Source organism: Pinus tabuliformis, chromosome 4_1 (genome assembly GCF_031772625.1).
Source record: "Pinus tabuliformis cultivar Carrire ecotype Pingquan chromosome 4_1, CPIR1, whole genome shotgun sequence".
NCBI classification, from domain to species: domain Eukaryota; kingdom Viridiplantae; phylum Streptophyta; class Pinopsida; order Pinales; family Pinaceae; genus Pinus; species Pinus tabuliformis.
In genome coordinates, this window is record NC_142303.1 from 178,687,652 (window position 1) to 178,708,987 (window position 21,336).

Genomic DNA, 21,336 nt, shown 5'->3' on the forward strand with positions numbered 1-21,336 from the left:
CCTCTATCTACACCCTTTCCAACGTATCACATGCCCCAGAGTCCTCCGCTCTTCAATGAGGTTAGCAACTATACTAGATGGCTTCATGGAAATAAGCTTCCTGCAGGTTTACATAGGACTGTGACAGCATTCTTGACATGACTTAATATGGCAAAGTTCCAACCACCTAATGCAGCGTTTCCAACTATGAGAACATGGAACTGTTAACTTCCCTTTGTGATGTTTCAAGTTTTGCACTGTCAGAAAAGTAAATCTAAGCCAAAATTATAACATTTACCAGTCAAAATTTATATGAAATTCAATCTCAAAAGGTAGAGCCTTTTGTTTATTACCGTCCATATTACCTGAAAAAAGATAAACCATATTTGCATGTTGTAACTCTTTGTTCTGTGTAATAATATGTGAAGCAATTCTCCAACAACAAAAAAATCTGGAGGTCAATTTTCTGTCACATTAACAGTAGTGTCTCTATAATCTCTAATGGCAATGAGAGTTTAGCAACAGTAAACAGTATGGGAAGGAATGTCTCTTGGTCTAGATTTGAGGAAAATGATTACCAGCCCATCTGAACGAATACATTGATCAAGCATACACTTACCCTTCTTCAAGGGAGTATACATGCTGCATCACCACACTATTTGAAAGGCTTTAACCTTCTCTATTTGCCAACATTTTTACGATAGTCATACTGATAATTCTATCACCTGGTCCACTGACAAGAAAAAGTGTGCATAATACTCTCCTACAAATCTCATCTTGTATTTCTTGTACAGCCATGCGAAAAGTTAAACACCATAAATTCTGAGCATTATTTAATCCAGCTGGCCTCACATCCATGCTAATTTCAAATTTCTTTTTCTGAATCTTGAGATAATTTATAATATTTCCACTGTTTGATTCTGGAGGTAGTAATTGTAGATTGACTTGTATCTGTACTTGGAGATAATTTTACAAAGTTAATGTACAAGTCCTGTACTTCCAATGCTGCCAGACTCAAATTCACCATAAAATGTTTTCACGTCCAGCTTCATCTTTGCTAACATCTGAACCTACTTCATATGTTACTTATATTATCTTCCTTAGAACTCTGAATCTGAAAGTTTTCCGAGACATCCAGGAGTCCCATGTACTGAACTCATCTATGTCTGTCATGCATAGTCTTTCTAGTCTCGAACCTTGGCTATAATTGAAGCCCTCCTAATTTCTCCAATAGCAATTTTATGTTCTGCTAAAGGGATTTTGCCTAATTCCACATAAGAAATTTCACAGCCCCCATGCCCATCTTGAATCTTAGCATATATAGCTTGTCCTGTATTCTCTGAATAGGTGCAGATATTATTGTAGTTTATGAAGCTTAAATTTCCTTTTTAATTCAAGAACAAGTCTGACCCTTCAGCGCACTACATCACCCATTAATCTGATAAAATATTCAAAACCTTCCTCTCTGTTTCTGCCACAGTATCTCCTCATTTGTCTTCAATAAAATTCTTGTGAAGGCTATCATGCCACCATTAATCTTCAGCTATGAGGTTATAGCTTTGAACATTTGTTATGTGCTTCTGCACACATCCAGAAGAGACCAGCTTGAAGCCTTGAACTATGTTAATCCTGAACATTAGTATTTTATGACAGCAGATCTTTCAGTAAATTATAAGCGAGAACTTTGCAGCAAATCTTAATTATCTTTTTCACAAATAGTCTTTCAAATCTCATCTTCTGTTGCCTTGCCTATAAATGAAGCCCTCCTAATTTTTTCAATAGCAAATTTATATTCTGTTACAGTGATTTTGTCTATTTATATGGAAGATTTTCACAGCTCCCACGTAGCTCAAGATATTCTTGTAGTTTATGAAGCTTACATTTCCTTTTCAATTTGAGGACAAGTCTGGCCCTTCAGGGCACTACACCCATTAATCCGATAATTTTTTTAAAAACCTCCCAATTTGTTTCTGCCACAGTATCTCCTCGTTTGTCTTCAATAAATTTCGTGTCAAGGCTATTATGCCACCATCAATCTTCAACTATGTGATTGTAGCTTTGAGCATTTGTTATGCACTTCTGCACACATCTAGAAAAGACAAGCTCAAACTAGTTAATCCTGAACATTAGTACTTTACGACAGAAGAACTTTCAGCAAATTATAAGCGGGAACTTTGCAGCAAGTAGGAAATTCTAGGAATGAGAAAGCAGTATTAATAATGAACAGAAGATAGTTTTTTCAGTGGCAAAGATTGCAACAAAGAAGATAAGTTCAAAATTGATAAAGGAAAAGAAAATATCATGACTGCAAGAAGAATCTCTTATGCATTGATGTATTAAAACTGCAAGAAATTATGTCAGCTTTAGCGTCAATAACCATAACAACAAAGGAAACCCAGATTCCCAAAGAACTAACGCCATTCACTATTACCTTGTGTGTTGTTCCATAATCATCTCAGATCACAAGTGAATTGCCTGCACCAAAGTGGAGTGGTATTCACCACAAAACATCATAATCCTGTTAAACCATCACCAACACTGAAATTTGATAACAAGGAAAGAAACTGTTAAAACAGCAAACAGCAGAGAGATCCAGAAATAAAAGGATCCAGTCTTTTGAGAATCAATTTTGGTATGTAATTGTTTCACAGTAGAAGAAAAGACCAATAATCTTAAGGATAATCATATATTGTTCTCTATAGATGGAAACCCAGAATGCATCAAAGTGAGAAAAAATAAAAACATCCTCGTCACCTTTCAAAACTCATTTGGTAGATTAGAATATGTTAATGGATTTGGCTCACAACCGCTGGCCATCATCTCTTCAAAGATTGCATATGCACGATCCACTCTGCCTGCTATGCTAAACGTGCGAATTAGTGCATTGTAGGTAGCAACATTTGGTTCATAACCCCTAGAAAGGAGTTCTGCATATACCTCACCTGCTTCCTCCATCATACCAACCTTTCCAAGGTGACCTATCAAGGAATTGTAAGCAAACAAGTTTGGGATAGAACCATTGTTCTTCATTTCCTCAAAAACTTTAAATGCTTCCTCCAACTTTTCAGTTGTGCCCAGTCCATCAATGATGATATTATACACGATTGTATCAGGCTTCAAGCCACTAGACTTCAGTTCTACAAAGAAATGAAAAGCCTCATCTACCCTATCAACCATACAAAGACTGCCTATGAGAATAGTGTATGATTTTACATCAGGTTTTATGCCCTCTGCTACCATTCTCTCGAAAAGCTGACAAGCTTCATCTACATCCCCTACCTTCCCAAAGGCGTTCATGAGAATATTGTAAACTGCACAATTAGTGCTCACTGTCTACAGAGCCAAGACGAATGCAGAAGAGTTCTTCCTTCAGTTCCCCATCTGAGAAATCAGTTGCATGCCAGACCCAAGTTTTATCACTACCTGTGTGCTCCTGAAGTGACATTGGGGAATGAACTGCAAGGCAAAAAAAAAAAAAAACAATATAATCCAGATAATAAGGATCAACACAAATTCTCGGCACAGAAAGCCTCTTAAAACTTGGACGTAAGATAAGCTATTACAATCTCAAGGGGGAAATTACACAAAAAAAAAAAACAAACAAACAAATTTACATACTTAAATGGTTTGCACATATTTTCAATGTCTTGGATTGCCTCATGACCAGCCGAACCTTTGTAGTATCCTTGTGCTTAAGAAACTTTACTGTTCCTACACCACGCTCCTTCCATTGATTCCCATCCTTGTCAAACCTGTACAGCTTCGCCTTCCTGCAGGGTCAAACATATAAAAAATAATGGGAATATTAATAAACAATGAAACTGCATTAGGATCATTTTAAGAGCCCATGGCATCCATCAGAAGTAACGTCCGCAATATCCCACCATATCAAATGCATTCAAAGATAAATTACCAACGACCTATTAAAAACACAGGAGATATTCCTTAACATTACCGAAAAGGATCCCACAAAAAATCTCAATAATAACATCAAACATGTAAGAATACAAATCATCAACTATTTAATAACAAAAGAATGCTCATCCCATACATCCCCATAAAGTACAGAAATGATCAACAGCCTGTTCAAAACATCATAGAAATTCAACGAAAACAGTTGACAGAAGACCAAAACAGACATATGCCTGACTCATACCACCTGACAACATAAAAAGACAAGTCACCCTAATGCCAATAACCAAAAGACAGATTATCAAATAGGCCCAATTCAGTATTCAATGGCTAATCCAAAAACCAAAAAATACGAAACCCCGTATGCTTAACAATAACAAATGACCACCACACCCCCCACTAAACCAGAATAACAGAGAAACCATCATAGATTCTTCAAAGACATTGAAAAAAGGATGGCCTATAGTTCAACAAAATATAAAAAGACTCGTCAAAATACAAAACCCCCAATGATAACAAATAAACCATCAAATGCATCCCCGAAAAAATCTTCATCGGCAGCCTATCAACATAGGAAAACAATTATTACAGGCCATAATGAGATCAAAAAATGCTGATCAAAATATCAATGGGACATCAAAACAACAAGAAACTCACAAAATACACAGAAAAGCAAAACCCTAATTACCCAATAAAACAAACCATAGCCCGCTAAATGCATCTACCATAGAGTTTCTTCAGCACCCCATTGAAATGACAAATCCGATCATCATCAACAGGCAAACAAAACATCGAGAACCCGATAAAAATAGATCTTACTAAAAAGGAGAAAAATTAGAAGTAAATAACTGCCCAAATGCATCTTCCTTATAGTCAAGGTCCCATTTATGTGCACAGGAAAAGGGCCACCGAAGAGGCCATGAAAACAACTTTCAACTGAGAAAACAAAATCATGAAATAGCCATGGATTAAGAAATTTACATGTCAAGAAGGACATCCTCCTCTTCTTCACCCGTGGTGACAGTAACCTCCTCAAGCTTAACAATGGGTGAAACCTGAGCTCCAGTGTCCTCTTCCTTTCCAGCATCATCCTCGTTCTCTCTCGAATCGTCATCTACTGCCCGTGTAAGAACAGGATCCTCCTGAGTTCCAGCCATCCCAATACCAGATAGTGCACAGAGGGAGGGCTCGAATGAAATCGATGGATCCAAAATATGCCAGAAACTCGCCCAATATCAGACACGAATGTGAAACCCCGAGGATTTTGGACAAAGGATTTAACTGTGCAAAAATGCTTCGAAGGCAAAGGGCAAAGAGGTCGACAGAGAGAAAACACTCATATAAGGGTTTTTGAGGTCGATGGAGAGAAAACACTCTATATAAGGGTTTTGAAGAGGGAAGGCCGGTAGCTGTTAAAGATTGAGAGTAAAAGTAGCATCGTTAAAGATAATATAATAAATTATTACAGGGATGGTTGGGGGGTTTCAAAGGGAGAGAAGGCCATGGAATAACCCCTAAATCATCTCCAACATGAGAGGCCTACTTCATTCATGTTGTCATGTTGGGACCAGAGGTTGTTGTGCGTTTTTTGTTTTCGCAATTTTGAACTCTTTCCTCGGTGATATATTATTGTGTTTATTGTAATAATAATGGGATGGGGTTGAGGGGTTTGTAAATGAGATAAATATGGAAAAGTAATTAGAAATATTGGTTTTAAATTATTATAATAAGTATTGTTGTGGTTGATCCATGATAAGTTGTAGGGTAGTTGGTTTGTATGGGGTTTAGTTGTTACGAGGTCTTAAGTTCAAATGTCATGGGGAGGGGTTGAGAATGGAAGTCATTTTGGGGGCATCAAAACTATTCTAAGGGGCATCTTTCACTGAGCTTTACACAATCCTCGATGTTGAGGATGAAAATAATATGAATATGCCAAGCTCACTCTACAGCCTAGTATGGTTACAGCCATGTTTGTCCATCATTCCAAGGGGCATCTTCCACTGAGCTTTACACAATCCTCAATGTTGAGGATGAAAATAATATGAATATGCCAAGCTCACTCTACAGCCTAGTATGGTTACAGCGATGTTTGTCCATCATCAAATTTGAAATTTTGCTAGTGTCCGCCAAAATAAATTAAAAAAAAAAAATTAAAAAAAAAAAATACAAAACATTTAAATAATGTTTGCTCATAAAAAATAATTGCCAATGAAGAAATTGGATCCCTCTCCGCTCATATTATATCTATATTTAAGATGGGTCTATGCTAGTGGATAACACAAAAATCACAAAGTGAAGAAGAGTTTAATTTCAAGTCAAAGCAAAACTTTGGGACTAGCGCAATTCATCTAACTTCTATTGAAATGCGGTATTTATACGTGTAATGTGATCTATATATATATATATATATATATATATATATATATATATATATATATATATATAGTGTAATTGCTATTATGTTGTTAAATGGTTGTTTAATTAATGTTGGTTATTCGATGGCAAGATGGTTTTGTAACTCTTAATGATGTAATTGTTCATCTTCTTGGTTGTAGTGTGCCATGTTGTTGACATACAAATATTGTAATGGAGCCAAAAAAAATGACAGTAAAGCATAGTTGGAAGTTATAAGTTTATCCTCCTGGAAAAGCAAAATTGTGGAGTTAAAGAACCACTTCTAGGAAATCAATTTCCATCACATCCATAGGGAGCTAAATACAACTGTAGATTCTCTCTAAAAAAGAATTATTTGTCTGGAGACAGGTTACATATATTATTATGAATTAGTTGGCAACCCAGTTCAAAGTTCTCATTCGATGCCCATATACCAATATGGATCAGCTTTAAGTCAAATTTTCAATTAGCTATCAACTAGCTTACTATAAATTTCAAGTGAGTCTACATTCAGCTTTCAATTAGCCTCAAATACAATGTCTTTCTTTTTCTCTTGACAGGGGCCTCTTCATGGTTGTATAATACACTTTCGGGAATTTTTTGTTACAGGCTAATGTCATTCTAGTCACTGTCTTCGTTTTTCTCATAGTAGGGCCCTCTTCGTGGTTGTATAATACACTTTCTACAATTTTTGGTTGCATGCTATTGTCATTTCTAGTCAGTCTTATAATTTGCAGAAGAAAAAAAAATTGTAAAACCCTGGTTTTACAACAACTTCTTTTTCTCTTCTTCTGGGTCGTGATGCCTTGTCTTCTGGCAACCCATTGTAATGACAGAAGTTACAATCTTTTTGTCAATGTTTGTGCTTTTTTTCTTCCTCGTGAATAACAAAAGGGTCCTTTTTTTCTATAGTAATAAGAAGAAGAAGAATAAGAAGAAAGATATTGTAATGGTTATGTCATGGTTGGCATTCCTAAATATAAGCAGATATAGGATAAGCATGCATGCATATTAGAACTTGGTGCGCATGGATGGAATTCAATGTGCCAAATGATGTAGATGTTTCACAAGCATGGGGTGTGACATTTCAACCCTAGTTATCAATAGTGATGAGAGGTCACCAAGGACAATACCCCTTGGACCCTATGATAAGTGTTGCACATTTTGGTGTTAGGAGTGGAAGGGTAAGCTTGGTTCGAGGAGGTTGGTTATGGGATGTTTTTTGGTGCACATGAGGTTGTGCATCAACTACCATGGCTACACTTGAATTAGTGGGTCTTTACAAAAATAAAGTGGGAGAGTTAAGTTTTGTGAACAAAAGTAACCTATGGGTGATATTTGCATTGATCACTTGTGTTAGGAACCTTTTTAGGCAAGTTAACTAATACTTGGAAGGTGTGAACCATGTAATTGAAATAATTCAATAGTGTCCTCCTTCCTTCAAATGAAGCAACAAAGCCAAGAACGTGACTATCAAATAAATATTAGCCCCCTATTGAGCCCTTGTTGCACATTTACAAATTGCTCAGACATTGATGTCATGGTGTTTCACACTAAGTATATCTAAGATTATATGTGATAGTATATGCCTCATTTTAGTACTAACAACTTCATTAGTTTTGTTCTTATATATTACATACTTTTTTTATTTGTGGTTGTTATGTATGTGATGTTTATAATAATTACAAAACTAACTATGTGAAAGCATCCCTAACATAAATTTTCATTTGGCACTAATAATATTTTCCTTACAACCCCCTTCCTTCATTGGCGGTGGGAAGGAAGCTGATCCTTCCTTCCGCCCACACCCCCCTTCCTTCCTTTGGAAAGAGAGGTAAGAGCAAGAGTTGGAAAGATGCCGGAAAGAATTCCTACCTTTGGTAGTTGTGTTGTCGTATCGAGAGAAAGAAAGTCAGTTACCTGTCCTCCTCCCTTCGGTAGATGAATGCCTACCTTTGGTAGTTACCTTCGGTAGGAGAGAAAGAAAGTCGGTTACCTACGCTTCGCTTCGGTTGCCGTATCGAGAGAAAGAAAGTCGGTTACCTACGCTTTGCTTCGGTTCGGTAGGAGAGAAAGTCGGTATGAGTACTTTGGGTGTTGTTGGTTGTTCTTTTTTTTCGAACAACTGTTACTTGTTTGAAGAAAGAAGTCTATCTTACTCTGAAAGAGGTAAGGGGCGGCACCGCAGGAGAATGGAACGCTCTCCGGAGGAACCATCAAAGGTACGAGTTCAAGAAAAAAGATAAGCGGTAAGCGATCATAGGGCGAGGATAGGGGAAGGCACGCTTGAGGGCCGTCCGAGCGAGGGTGGGGTACGGGTAGGGAGAGGGGGGAAAGGACAGGGGAATAAGAGAAAGGAGAAAAGAAAAAAGAATAAGAGAGAGGAAATAAGGGAAAGGAGAAAGCAGTCGACATTAAATTCAACAACTAAAAAGAGGCTCTTTGAGCCATGGCTAGCTCTCAGAGAATTTCATTCTCTTCGAGCTCTATACATATTATACTCGTCTAGACATATGATACTCGCATCTCTACGTTTCACTTCTTTACTCTCTTCTCTACCGAGATAAAGATCTAGATCTAGTATAACTTAGCCATTCCAATAGCCAATAGTCTTTAGTCCTATTTAGTACCCTTCTAATAGTCCCCTTGGCATAGTAGGTAGATATTGATTCCTTGTCCATGCATGAAGTTCCATAGCAAGAGATTAGACCCACTTCACCATTGACCTTAGCATATGGAAGGAAGGAGGTGTAGATGCCAGTCATAAGGCCAGGAGGTGCCCTTCTAGATAAGCCCATAGCCGATTATAGAGGAATCCCCTGTTTCATCGCAGATTGATGCTTAATATTGAATTTTCCAGAATGTTCCTTGCTCTCGACACGACACTGGTGAATAAGAAGCGGGGGGGGGGCTTGACAAAGCACCCAACCCCTACTTTAGCCCATTGATCGGTGAGGCATCCAACCCTTCACCTTCTCTCTTTGACCCTGCAGCGCTTAACTACGGTACTCTCTAACTTCGCCTAGCTAGGTTGTTCCTAAACTTGACCTTGCCTAGCCGGGTTGTGAGCCTAACAATTGGTTGGTCGGGGGAACACTATCAAATACCAGAATTTCTTAGGTAGGGGTTGTGAGCCCTAGCTTTCTATCTTCTTCTGTGTAATTTGAATAGAACACCATCAAATACCAGAATGATCAATTCCCATTCTCCAAAACTTTTAAATGTGCGGAACTGAGACAGAAATCATTCAATAAAACCACTCGAAATGCATCTGAATGATGATCCATTAACTTAAATAACTTCTTCCCAAACTCTGCCATTTTTTAAACAAAATTTTGAGCACAACCTTGTCTAGTCCATTTATAGAGAGCATTAGTTTATGAAATCTTGCCTGTAAGCCAAAATAGAGTCAAAATTTTCCATTGAAAGCTCAGAATAACTGAACCAGAATACACAATTCCCATCCACTTGAGCTCAATTTTATCTCGCAAAACTTCATTGGGATCTACCTAAACACATATGCAAACGTAGGTGAAAATGCCTTTCAAAAGTATTTCCCTGTCTACTTTGACGAATCTTCCAATAAAATTGCCCACTTTTTCTAAGAGATCTAGATGGGTAAAGTGAATGGGAAAACTGGGAATCTTACCCATACTAGAGTAGTCATCGGCAACATAGTGAGAGGATTGAAGTTGGGAAACCATGGCTTCACTAGAAGACCAACTCATCCCCAAAACCATGGACCTTGGTCAAGGATTTTTTTTTCTTATCCTCAAGACATTTGAAGATCACCACAAAAAAACATGGGCCTACATCCACCCAAACCGACGTTCATCCAATCCTATCATAATCGAACAGAAAAACGCTACTTTTTCAATAGAAAATGGGGAATAAAAGTATCACCCAAGGATAATGACCATCACATCAAGCGCTCAATCATAAGGGAGGAGCAATAATTTGACAATCACACGTCCTTGATTTCTGTTGATTTAACTCTGAACACTCACGTAATATTCTCTTGCTTGGCGAATTAAACACCACTGCATGGAATGGACGAGGATTGAGCCGAACCCTGGATGAAGCCCACTTCATTCTCATCTAAACACAAAACTATATATACGTCAAAGCTATTACAATAGATTCTGACTGTCAACACCTCGAGGTTCTATTTATATGTGGCTACCTTTTATGGTTACTATTGAATGTGTGATTGGCAATAGTAATGGCAACTTAGGGCTACCAAATTTCCTTCGATTCCCTCACTACATCCTAACGCAAATAGTTGTTCAATGCCTTAGTTGTCTTTCAAAACTGGTAGGCAGCGTCTTCTTTGATATTTCTCGATGGTTTTAATTCCACTACAATCACAACTTTCATTTACATAAACTTCGTGTTTTCGCACGAGCGACGATTGTTCCAAGGTGAAATGTCACTTGGATGGTTTCAATGTTGTTGACCCATCATAACTAACTAACGGATATGCCCATTACAATTTTATACCACCCCATTATCAATATCAATTATGCATGGGAACCAATTAAAGCAACTTTTCACATTAATTTTATATGAGCATGAGAACATGTGTTAAAAAGCAGCCCATAAAGCCTCATTTTGAATGCCATAGTCACTTAGAAGGAATTCCTCTTGTAGTAGCATCCTCCCTACTAAACTTTGCTAGTGCTAACATTAGAACCACCATTACAACAAGATATCTTTCTAGTGTTGACAACACCATTATAGTAAGATACCTCAAGAGAGACAGAAAATTTAAAAAGTATGATAGTAATACGTATCCAAAAGATGGTATTGAAACTAGTAATTGTTCATGAATCCATAAGATTGTAAGGTCATTCTCATTATCATAATCATTGTCATCATCATCACCATCATCCTTGTCATTGTTATTGCCATCATTACATTATCATCATAATCACCATTCATGCCATCATCATCATCATTATGGACATTGTTTGCAATTGTTCATAATTGTAGATGTTGTAAGAAATATCATCAACCCAAAAAATGTGATCAGTGCTAGAAAAGGGTTGTTTAGGACACATTGATATACGTGAGAGAAATAACAACTCTATTTTTGACAGATGATCGATGATGATCATCATCACCACCATTATCATCGTCATTGTCATTTTTATCATCCCCATCATCATCATTACTGTAATTTCTATCGACATTGTTGTAATCATGCATCATCATCATTCATGCCATTATTGTTTTTGATGATGACCTAGATGAAAATGATGATCATGACACCAAAGATAATGCTTATGATTATGACAATGACAACATCTAAAATTGGGAAGATTCGCCAACGTCATTAGCATCGTAATCATCATAATCATTGCCATCATCATCATTGTCATTGTAACCACTATCGTCTTTATCATCATAATCACAATTCATGTCATCGCCATCATCTTCATTTTCATCATTGTCAATATTATTGACATTGTCATGAATTGTTCATAATTGTCAATGCCATAAGGAATATCATCAATGCAGAAAATATGATGAGTGTTGGAAAAGGGATGCAAAAGCGAACATAGAAATGGGGGCAACAATAGAAATAAAATTGGACGAAAAGTGGATACAACATAAGTAGATGCACAACAACATGAAAAACCTGACACAAAAGTGGATGCAAAAGTAGATGCAGTTGTCAATGCAAACTTGGATGCAAACATGAAGGCAAAAGTGGAAGCAAACATGGGTCCAATGGTAGGTGTAAAACTTGGCACAAATTGTGGTGAAACAAATGTGGATGCAACAACGGAAACAAAAGTATATGCAAAAATGGATGAAACAAAAGTGGATGCAATAGGGGATGCAAACGTGGAAGCAAATGTGGTTGCAATGGTAGGTGCAAGATATGGTGCAACAAAAGTGGATGTAACAATAGACAAAAATTATGCAAAATAAGATGCAAAAATGGATGTAAAAGTGGAAGCAAACATTGATGCAACAGGCAAAACAAAATTGGATGCAAAAAATGGATATAATGTAAGTAGATGCAAAAGTAGATACAAAACGAGATGCAAAACCCAATGCATAAACCTGACATAAAAGTGGATGCAAAAATAGATGCAATATTTGATGCAAAAGAGGATGTGAACATGGATGCAAAATTGGAAGCAAACGTGGATACAACAACGAGTGCAAAACATGGTGCAAATTGTGGCATAACAAAAGTGGATGTAATGATAGATGCAAAAAAAGAATCAAAGTATGATGCAAATGAAGATGTAAAAAGGGATGCAAAAAGTGAAATTTAAAATGGGTGCAACAGTGGATGCAAAATTGTGTGCAAAAGTGGATGCAATAGAAGTTGATGCAAAAGTAGATGCAAAACGAGACACAAAACCCGATGCAAATCCCGGTCCAAAATTGGATACAAAAAGGGATGCAAAAATAGATGTAGTAGTTGATGAAAACCTAGATGCAAATGAGGATGCAAACGTGGATGCAAAATTATAATCAAAAGTGGGTGCAAAAGGAGGTGCCAAACTAGGCGCTAATTGTGGCACAAAAATATTAGATGCAATAGTGGGTACAATAATAGATGCAAAAGAGGATGTAAATATGGATGCCAAACAAGAGGGAAAAGTGGATGCAACAAAAGTAGATGCAAAATTTTATGCAAAACTAGACACAAAACACGATGTAAAACTTGGCGCAAAAGGGATGCACAAATGGATGAAAAAATGGATGCAAAAAATGATTTAAAAAAAGATGCAAAAAAGGATGCAAAAGTTGATGCAAGTGTAGGTGCAAAAAGGATGCAAATGAGGATGCAAAAGTATGTCAAACAAAATTAGGTGCCAAACTTGATGCAAAACCTGGAACAAAACTTGGTGTAAAGGATGACACAAAACTTGGCATAAAATTTGGTGCAAAACCTATTGCAATACCTGGTGCTAAACTTGGTGTAAGATTTGGTGCAAAACTTGATGCAAATTTTGTGTCAAGTTTTGCACCATATTTGATAAATGGATGCAAATAGCACCAAAAATGGGCTCTAGATGCAAAAAAAGAAGTAAAAAGGGACGCTAATCGCTGGTTTTGTTGTAGTGGAAGCAATCCCTAGATTATGAGTATGTTCGTTTTAGATGCACACATTGTCATGGATAAGAGTGTCTTATTAGGGATTGTCCAATGAATACCAAGGAATTGTCTAAAGAACACCCTTCTCAAAAAGAGCAAAAATGATTTGGGAAAGTTTCATAAAGAAAAAGAAATTTGAGTAATCAAGGTACCTCACAATCCTTACCAAATCCCTACATTTAGGAATAAGTTCAAGCCTCTCTCCTCTCCAAAGGTGTCTCCAAAGTAAGACAACGGTGAATCAAGCATGCAATCAACAGAAGGAAAATCCCATAAACCCCCACTAAATCCTACAAAACCTATGCAAAAGTCTCTTAAATAGCACCAATAAAATCCATTACCACAAAAAATGGCTAGCTCCCTATCAAAAGAAGTTGAAGCAAAAGCCCTACCAAAAGAAACATGATCTGAATTATCCATGACCAACTTTTCTTGCAGAAGAATGGCATGGAAAATATATGAAAAATATACCAACTCATCGAGCTAATATTTTGTACAATGTTTATGTTTGAAGCAAGAAAAAAGACCAACTAAGCTTGAGTTCTTCACAATCTAGTTTTAAGGTTCACATGAATGATTTCAAAGTGGTCTTCACACAAGACAAAGAATCCAAAAAGTGAGGCCACAAGCAATAAGGCATTGATCCAAGAATCCAGTGAACAATCTATCAACTCAAAGAAAATCATGTCAATGTAGAAGGCATTTCCCTCCTTGAAATCTTGAATCTTTAAAAAGTTTTCTATATAATCATGATTGTAGCTAGTTTTTTTATTGGCACACCACTTACTAGTCTCAAAAAACACAAAATATTTTTTTCAAAAACAATATGTCAGCCTAAAAAACACTCCTAATATTTATCTACTTTTTCAAAAATCCTAACTACATATAATTATTTTTAATTAATAAAAAAACTTATTTACCAAATATATATATATATATATATATATATATATAGATAGATAGATAGATAGATATAATTAATGTATAAGCAACATAGAAATATCAAAAAAGGCTACTAATATTCATTTATTTTTTCAAAAATCCTAACCATATATAATTATTTTTAATTAATAAAAAAATTATTTACCAAAATAAATATATATATATATATAATAAACAACATGACAGTGTCATAAAAATCGTATTCATGGATTTTTTTTTGAAATCTTAATTATATATATAATTATTTTTAATTTAAAAAGAATTATTTACTTAAATAAATCAATATAAATAATATCTACTACTTGCTTTATGTTTTTTGCTTTCCCACATTTAATACTACTTACTTTATGTTTTTTGCTTTGCCACATTTAATATTATACTACATAGATGTAAACACAAATACAACCTCAATCATATTTTGTGATCATAAATGTAAACATTATGCTTTGTCGAACATTTTTATAACGATTTGGAACCTTTTGTAATAGTAACCATCAACTTAATAGACTTGGAAGTATTAATGTCATTTTGCTCATTTTCCCAAAAAGATGATCGAGTCACTAAAACTTTCATTATTATGGATATAGAATTATAGCTTTGCAAAAAATAACAATAGTGGATTTATTTATTTCAATAAATTTGTATTTATTGATTAAAATTATTTATATATAACATTTTTTTTAAAAGAGTAGGTATTTTTTTCAATTTTTTGTTTTTAATTTGTTTGTTAAATATACTTTTTAATTAAATAGATTTAATGATTAAAAATATGTATTTTTCCCAAAAAGATCATTAATTTGAATCCAAAAAAAATATAGAATATATACATTTCTATAGATTTTAGTATTCAAATAATCCCTGTATAATATATTTCAGATAGATTAAAATAAATTTTTTAATATTATCAAAATATGTGTTGAAATTAAATTAGTTCCTGCATGACCGATTTCGGATAAATTAAACTAATTCTTTTAATATTATCAAAATATATGTTAAAATTAATATAAATCAAAATTTATCAGAATAAAATAAAATAAATTAATTAATTAATTAAATAAAATAAAAAATAAAATAAAATAAAATAAAATAAAAAATAATAATAATAATAATAATAAATGATTTTTCATGAAAAAAATGGATTCCAAATCTGAAAATTCCATTTTTTATTATATTGATTCCACCAATGACTAGGGCATGTATAGGATATTCGTTCTTATACATATGAATACACAGAAAAATACATACAAACAAACAAAGTTCATTATTTGTAAGTTTGGTAAGACTACATCTTTATCATGTTCAACTTCTCACCCCGATCGAGGATAGGACAAGATTTTTGAAACTAAGAATTCCGATTGGGTTAGACGGTAAGACTTCATTTCCATTGTCATTGCCAATTGAACTACCCCAAACAAACAAAGCTCATTAACTTTAACTAAAAAGCTAAAAAGTATACAAGTAACTTTATCTAAATAAGTGGATTAAAAATATGCCAATCAGCCACCAAAGAATCTAAATGCGTGGATTAAAAATATGCCAATCAGCCATCCAAAGAAAAAGAAAGAATATTGTTGATCCAAAAATGTTGAAAAGGTATTAAATAAAAATAAATCCACAAAAACATAAAATATCAAACAAACTTTCTTCCTTGATGATGGTTGCTGAAAATAAAACTCATCCTGATGATGGTTGCTGAAAATAAAACCCATCCAAAAAGGAAAATTTACAGAATCCAATACCTCTAATTCCCATAAAGATTTGGTTTCCTCCCCCAAATCTTGACCTCTCAAACTTTTAGATAATTACTCTAACTCTCAGCTGTTAAGAAAATATGGAATAATGTTTCTCTATCCCAAAACTCAAATCTGTTAAGAAAATATGGGATAATGTTTCTCTATCCCAAAGCTCAAAATTGCTCATAACACATAGCCAGTTATATAGATATACTTGCAAAAGCCAGTAACAGAAAAACTAATTTATTAAGAAATATATATCCATCTGTTTGCAATGAAAAAGTTTAAGTACATTCTACTATCTGGATAAGGTAGGATGATCCATGACCTAATTTATGTTGTGTGTAACCCAGTACCATCAAGCTATGTAATAAGTCGAGTACATTGAATGTTGTGAAACTCAAGATTCTGTCATCCGCAGAGATAGCCAACCCATCCAAAATATGACATATCAAATCCGAGATTAAATGGTAGTGAGTATAACTGGCATGACTCCCCAGCATGACCCTGGGTGAGTACTGAACTTAATGCTCAGCAATTCCCATTAATAGACAGTTGGGTGGTCGATACTCCTCACACTTTCGAGCAATTATTATTTCCTTTATAGGATTTATTTACATTGCAAATAATATCAGTAGAGTTTTCTGAATATGCCAAGGCAGAGTAAAGCACAAGGAAGTCAACAAGAACTCACCCCTTCCCCGGGTTAACCAAAATTAGGGCTTTTCTTTCATTCCCACATAAACACTTCTGCTCCCTGAGCTGAGCAAGTGGCACATTTTTTTTCTACTCCTCCAGTTTCCAACATAGATACCTTCAAATTAGAAATTGAAATAAATAGCTCATGTTTGACATCATAATAGCCTTCTGAAGCCACGATTAAGGAAGTCCAAATTCCTCAAACCAGCTAAATCCAGCAATGTCGTTAAAAGTTGGGTAGCATATGTGTGGAAGTGATTAATGTTTTACAAGTGATGTGAGCCCACGGAAAGCTCTTTTCAAAACACACAAAGCTACTCTGCCTGTCATTCCTTCGAAACAGATTAATTTTGTGGCATGGTAATCCAAATGTAAATGGAATATGCATTCCATATAACTATATTTAACAGAACTAAAACACTGAGAAGTAATGAAACAAGACATGACCCTGAAAATAAGCTCTGCAAAAAATTGATTAAAAAATCATCAGGTTAGAGTAGCGAACTAACCCTCAATCAAGAATCACGGCGCTATGGATTTCCCTTCATGGTGTTTCGAAAGTCGAACCATATGTTGCAGGCAGCCCTAAAAAAGTGAAGCGTGGCATGTACAAGCGCACTGGCTGAAACTCCGAGAACCAAGGTCTGGGCTATATGGATTTCCCTTCATGGAGTTTCGAAAGTCGGACCATATGTTGCAGGCAGCCCTAAAAAAGTGAAGCGTGGCATGTACAAGCGCACTGGCTGAAACTCCGAGAACCAAGGTCTGGGCTATGTCGGGCTTGGTATCGACCTTCATTTCCAGCAAGGAGAGACGGGTGCTGATATAGTCGATCTTTGAAGAGATGCCCTGCTGAGAGGATTGGTCTCGTTCCGAGGAGCGTGCGCGGATATACAAAAGATTTGAGATGACGTTCTGCAAGTCCTTGATGGCCTGGTGGGATGCCTCGGTGGGGTTCAAACCCTTAGCCTCGTACAGAGCTAACAGCTCCGCTGGGTCGGGCTTCTTGCTTTTTTTAGTAGTGGAAATAGAAGCAGGAGCTGAATCAGAAGCAGAAACAGGGGATACTGGTAAGGAGGGGCGCAATGCATTGTTCGCCATGACTAAAACCCTAAACCCCAAATCTATTATTAAACCGCATCCAGAGGATGAGAACAATGAAGATGAGGGACGTTGCAATTAAATAGTTTGGTAAGGAGGGGCGCAACGCATTCTTCGCCATGACTAAAACCCTAAACCCCAAATCTATTATCAAACCGCATCTAGAGAATGAGAACGATGAAGATGAGGGAAGTTGCAATTAAATAGTTTGGTTTGAAATTGTACTCTCCTAATAAAATCTTTTAATTAAAACCTTTAGAAACTTCCCTATCGAAAAGTTGTTATTATTATTATTATTAAAAAATAAGGATGTGATAATTTCCAAACAAATTCAGGAAGAGGTACAAGTATATCACTAAATAGATATTTCCAAAAAGAAGGCAAAAAGGAACATTTGGAAAGATAGTCCAAAAAAAATCAAAGCTAGAGCTTAAGACGCTAATGGTTACATAAGGATAGAGGAAGAAGAAGATACAAATGCTCGTAGAGCACAGGAAAAAGAACACAAAGAAATACAGGACAGGAAAACAAACTTTATTATCAGGGGAATAAGTGATTATGGGAAGAATGAAAGTACTCTTAATTTGACAAGAGATTTTCTGAAAGGGAAACTACATTGGAAATGGCAAATTTGTCAAGCAATAAGGGTTGGGAGGATATGTGAAGAGAGACCTCGACCCATAAAATTCACCATGGCAAGCGTACAAGACAAACACCAACGTTTGGGCAAAAATAAACTCTTGAAAGGCTCACACTTCTTCCTCGTTGAAGATTTAACCAAAAAACAACAAGAGGAGAGAAGGGATGAAGTGGAGAAAAGGGATGAAGGGATGCATGTCAAATCCACGTTGAACATGGACAAAATCACACATCACCCTCATACTACATTGTAGAAATGTGCCTCTCAGCGCAATAAAGTGAATAAGTCTCTCATTTGCATGTTATTAACTTGGGTTATTCGCATGTCATGAACAAGGGAATAGTAAGGACAAAGTCAATTTGCATTTTGGACCAGCAACTTTACAGGTTATACGACAACTAGTAGACCAAGTAAAGGTCTAGTGGGGTAGTTATAGTCCAAGTTTGGCCACTTGCGAGGATGACAAAGAGATGTATCATTATTTTTCTTTCTTGTTTTGAGGCTTCGGGACAAATTCTAGATTTAAGAGGAGATGTATGTATTGTTCTGCTCTAACCGACCTAAGATTTACACTATCCTGACTTTGAGACATCATTGGACTTGTACATTATTCTTTGAGGACATCATTATGATGATCCAAACATTTTTTGTATTTTGATGAGACATGTATTTCATGATATTATGATATTTAGTTTCATTATAATGATAATGTTGTTGACTATGGCATTTACATGTGATCATTTAAGATGCCCACTATATGATAGTTATATCATGTTTATCAATGTTTACTAACTATTTCGTAAGTGTGGTAGGAAAAGAGGATTATGGACACAACCCATATCATGACGGTTTGAGTTACAATGTGATTTATGTTTATGTTTTGATATTTTATATTGATGCAAATAGTAGGTAAGCTTATATGGATTATATTGATAAATGTTCTTACAGTTTTGTAGGCATTGGTAAGTGTTGACCAGACAACCGACATATGTGTAGTGGGGTTGTAGGTGAAGGAGAACAGACATCTTTAGAGGGGTATCTTCAATGTCCTTGACCATACTTACTAGTACTTCAATATTGGCTTAGAATGAATTGCAGAGGATTCTTATCCTTGAAGTTGTACCATGTCGTGAAGGTTGGAGCATGGATATGATTACTCATAAGGAACTATTGAGGGGTGCGCATCAAGGGGAGGTTTGATCTTTAAGTACCACAAAACTATCGACAAGGTCGTCGAGGAAGCTATTAAGTTTCCATTCCACCAGTATTTCTTTCCTCTACTCAAATCATAAGTGTTTGAAGGGCAACCTGTGGAACCCTCGAAATGTGAGACTCTTTAAAGGCACGAGAGTTGGCACACTTAGTATTATATGGAGGCTAAGGAAATCTTGGATCACAAGAATTTGAAGGACAACCAATGGCACCCTTGGAATGTGAGGTTCTTGAAGAGAAAGAGGGTTGGCACTCTTGGCACCGAATGGAGGATAAGGAAATTTGTAATTGTGGTTAATTAATAAGTATTGAGGATTGATATATTATGTATGATTAAAGGGAAAAACTTAGAAAGTTATTGAGTTCCAAGTTAATCTGAAGTTTAATTAGTGTTACCTTTGAAAACTAAGCTTCATATGAAAACATAATAATTGAAAGAAATGGTTTGGTTAATGTTAGTAAACTAATTCTTAAAAGGGGGGTTTTGTGTAAGTTAGAACTAAGCAAGTATATATATGTGTGAATTTTAATTATCATGTTTAAAAAAGGAGTTAAAGTTAAATAGATGTAAGCTTATGTCAACAAAAATCTAAATAGACATGTGCAAGAATTGAATTATTTAAATAAATAATTCAAAGAAATTAATATCAAAAGAACCTCACTTAGTTGAGAGAATCCTAGAAATACAATTAATTTTGAAAGAGATAAGTTTAACGAAGTAACTAAAACTAACTTGGACTCATGGCAGATAACAATGAGATGATTTGCAGAAGTTCAAAAAAAAAGAGGGAAAAAAAACACCCCAGGGAACAACTATGAGTAAATTTAGAAACTATAGGGCAAGAAAAAAAAAATATTTTAAATAAAATAGTAAAAATACATGAGATCCAATTTGTGGATAGGACATGTGTCTTGGTGAATAATCAAATTTATGGAATTAAATAATTAATCATTCATGCATGTGAAAACAAGTGTCACATCTAATTCTCACCTAAAAAAACACCATAAAAGGAACACATTCTTATGTAAGGGGGGTCATCTTTTTAGTTCCCTAACATTGTATGGGGGTTGTAGACATTCTATGTATTCTTGTGAGAACTTATGATATTTTTATATTGGGATTGTGGAATTGTGATCTTGAGTAGTTGTTCAATAGTGTGGTGAATAGGAATAGGTTGATCTAAGAAGATCAAGACAACAGTTGAATTCATATCATCTAGTTGGGTCTCTTCCCCTTCCTACAACCCCACCGCAACTCAAGGGGCCAACAGGGAGAAGAGTACCTTTGCATTGTAGGGTGGACAATCAAGTGGGGATCATCAACTTCAATCTAGTGTGTTAGGATCTATGGAAAATTTGGTCACTAGAGCTACTTCAAGCTAAGTACGAGGACCACGACCAGCTTACATTGAAGATTCTACACTCATTTGGTTGAACATTGCCTTTATTGTAAATTGTTTCAGAAAAAATTTAGGGAAAATGTACATTGAATATTAGCGTTATCACTTCTGAAAGTTCTTTTGATATTGAGGCATTTATTAATAACATTGTAAGAATGTTCATGTGAGAAAAAGAGGACATGTCTATAGATGGATGTATTTGAAA

At 35.5% G+C, this 21,336-nt stretch overlaps 2 protein-coding genes across 2 annotated transcripts; both read right to left on the reverse strand.

Annotated features, from left to right (window-relative positions):
- Positions 1-286: 286 nt before the first annotated feature.
- Positions 287-5,257, reverse strand: LOC149174771 (ran-binding protein 1 homolog c-like). Its single transcript, XM_089419409.1, has 5 exons — positions 4,873-5,257; positions 3,598-3,749; positions 2,734-3,435; positions 2,411-2,517; positions 287-2,068 (listed from the first exon to the last, which is right to left on the reverse strand). The coding sequence occupies exons 1-3, from the start codon at positions 5,046-5,048 to the stop codon at positions 3,299-3,301; spliced, it is 465 nt and encodes a 154-aa protein (XP_089275535.1). The 5' UTR covers positions 5,049-5,257; the 3' UTR covers positions 287-2,068; positions 2,411-2,517; positions 2,734-3,298.
- A 12,106-nt stretch (positions 5,258-17,363) lies between these two features.
- LOC149174772 (uncharacterized) lies at positions 17,364-17,879 on the reverse strand. The gene has a single exon (XM_089420957.1). The coding sequence runs from the start codon at positions 17,877-17,879 to the stop codon at positions 17,364-17,366; it is 516 nt and encodes a 171-aa protein (XP_089277083.1).
- Between the last annotated feature and the right edge of the window lie 3,457 nt (positions 17,880-21,336).

What these genes read in the sequence shown, in the direction of transcription:
- LOC149174771 (XM_089419409.1), bottom strand. Translation starts at nt 5,048, where the DNA reads ATGGCTGGAACTCAGGAGGATCCTGTTCTTACACGGGCAGTAGATGAC. An exon ending in GAGGATGTCCTTCTTGACAT is followed by an intron (nt 3,750 to 4,872) that starts GTAAATTTCTTA and finishes TTGACCCTGCAG; the next exon opens with GAAGGCGAAGCTGTACAGGT. An exon ending in AATATGTGCAAACCATTTAA is followed by an intron (nt 3,436 to 3,597) that starts GTATGTAAATTT and finishes TTTGCCTTGCAG; the next exon opens with TTCATTCCCCAATGTCACTT.
- LOC149174772 (XM_089420957.1), bottom strand. Translation starts at nt 17,879, where the DNA reads ATGGCGAACAATGCATTGCGCCCCTCCTTACCAGTATCCCCTGTTTCT.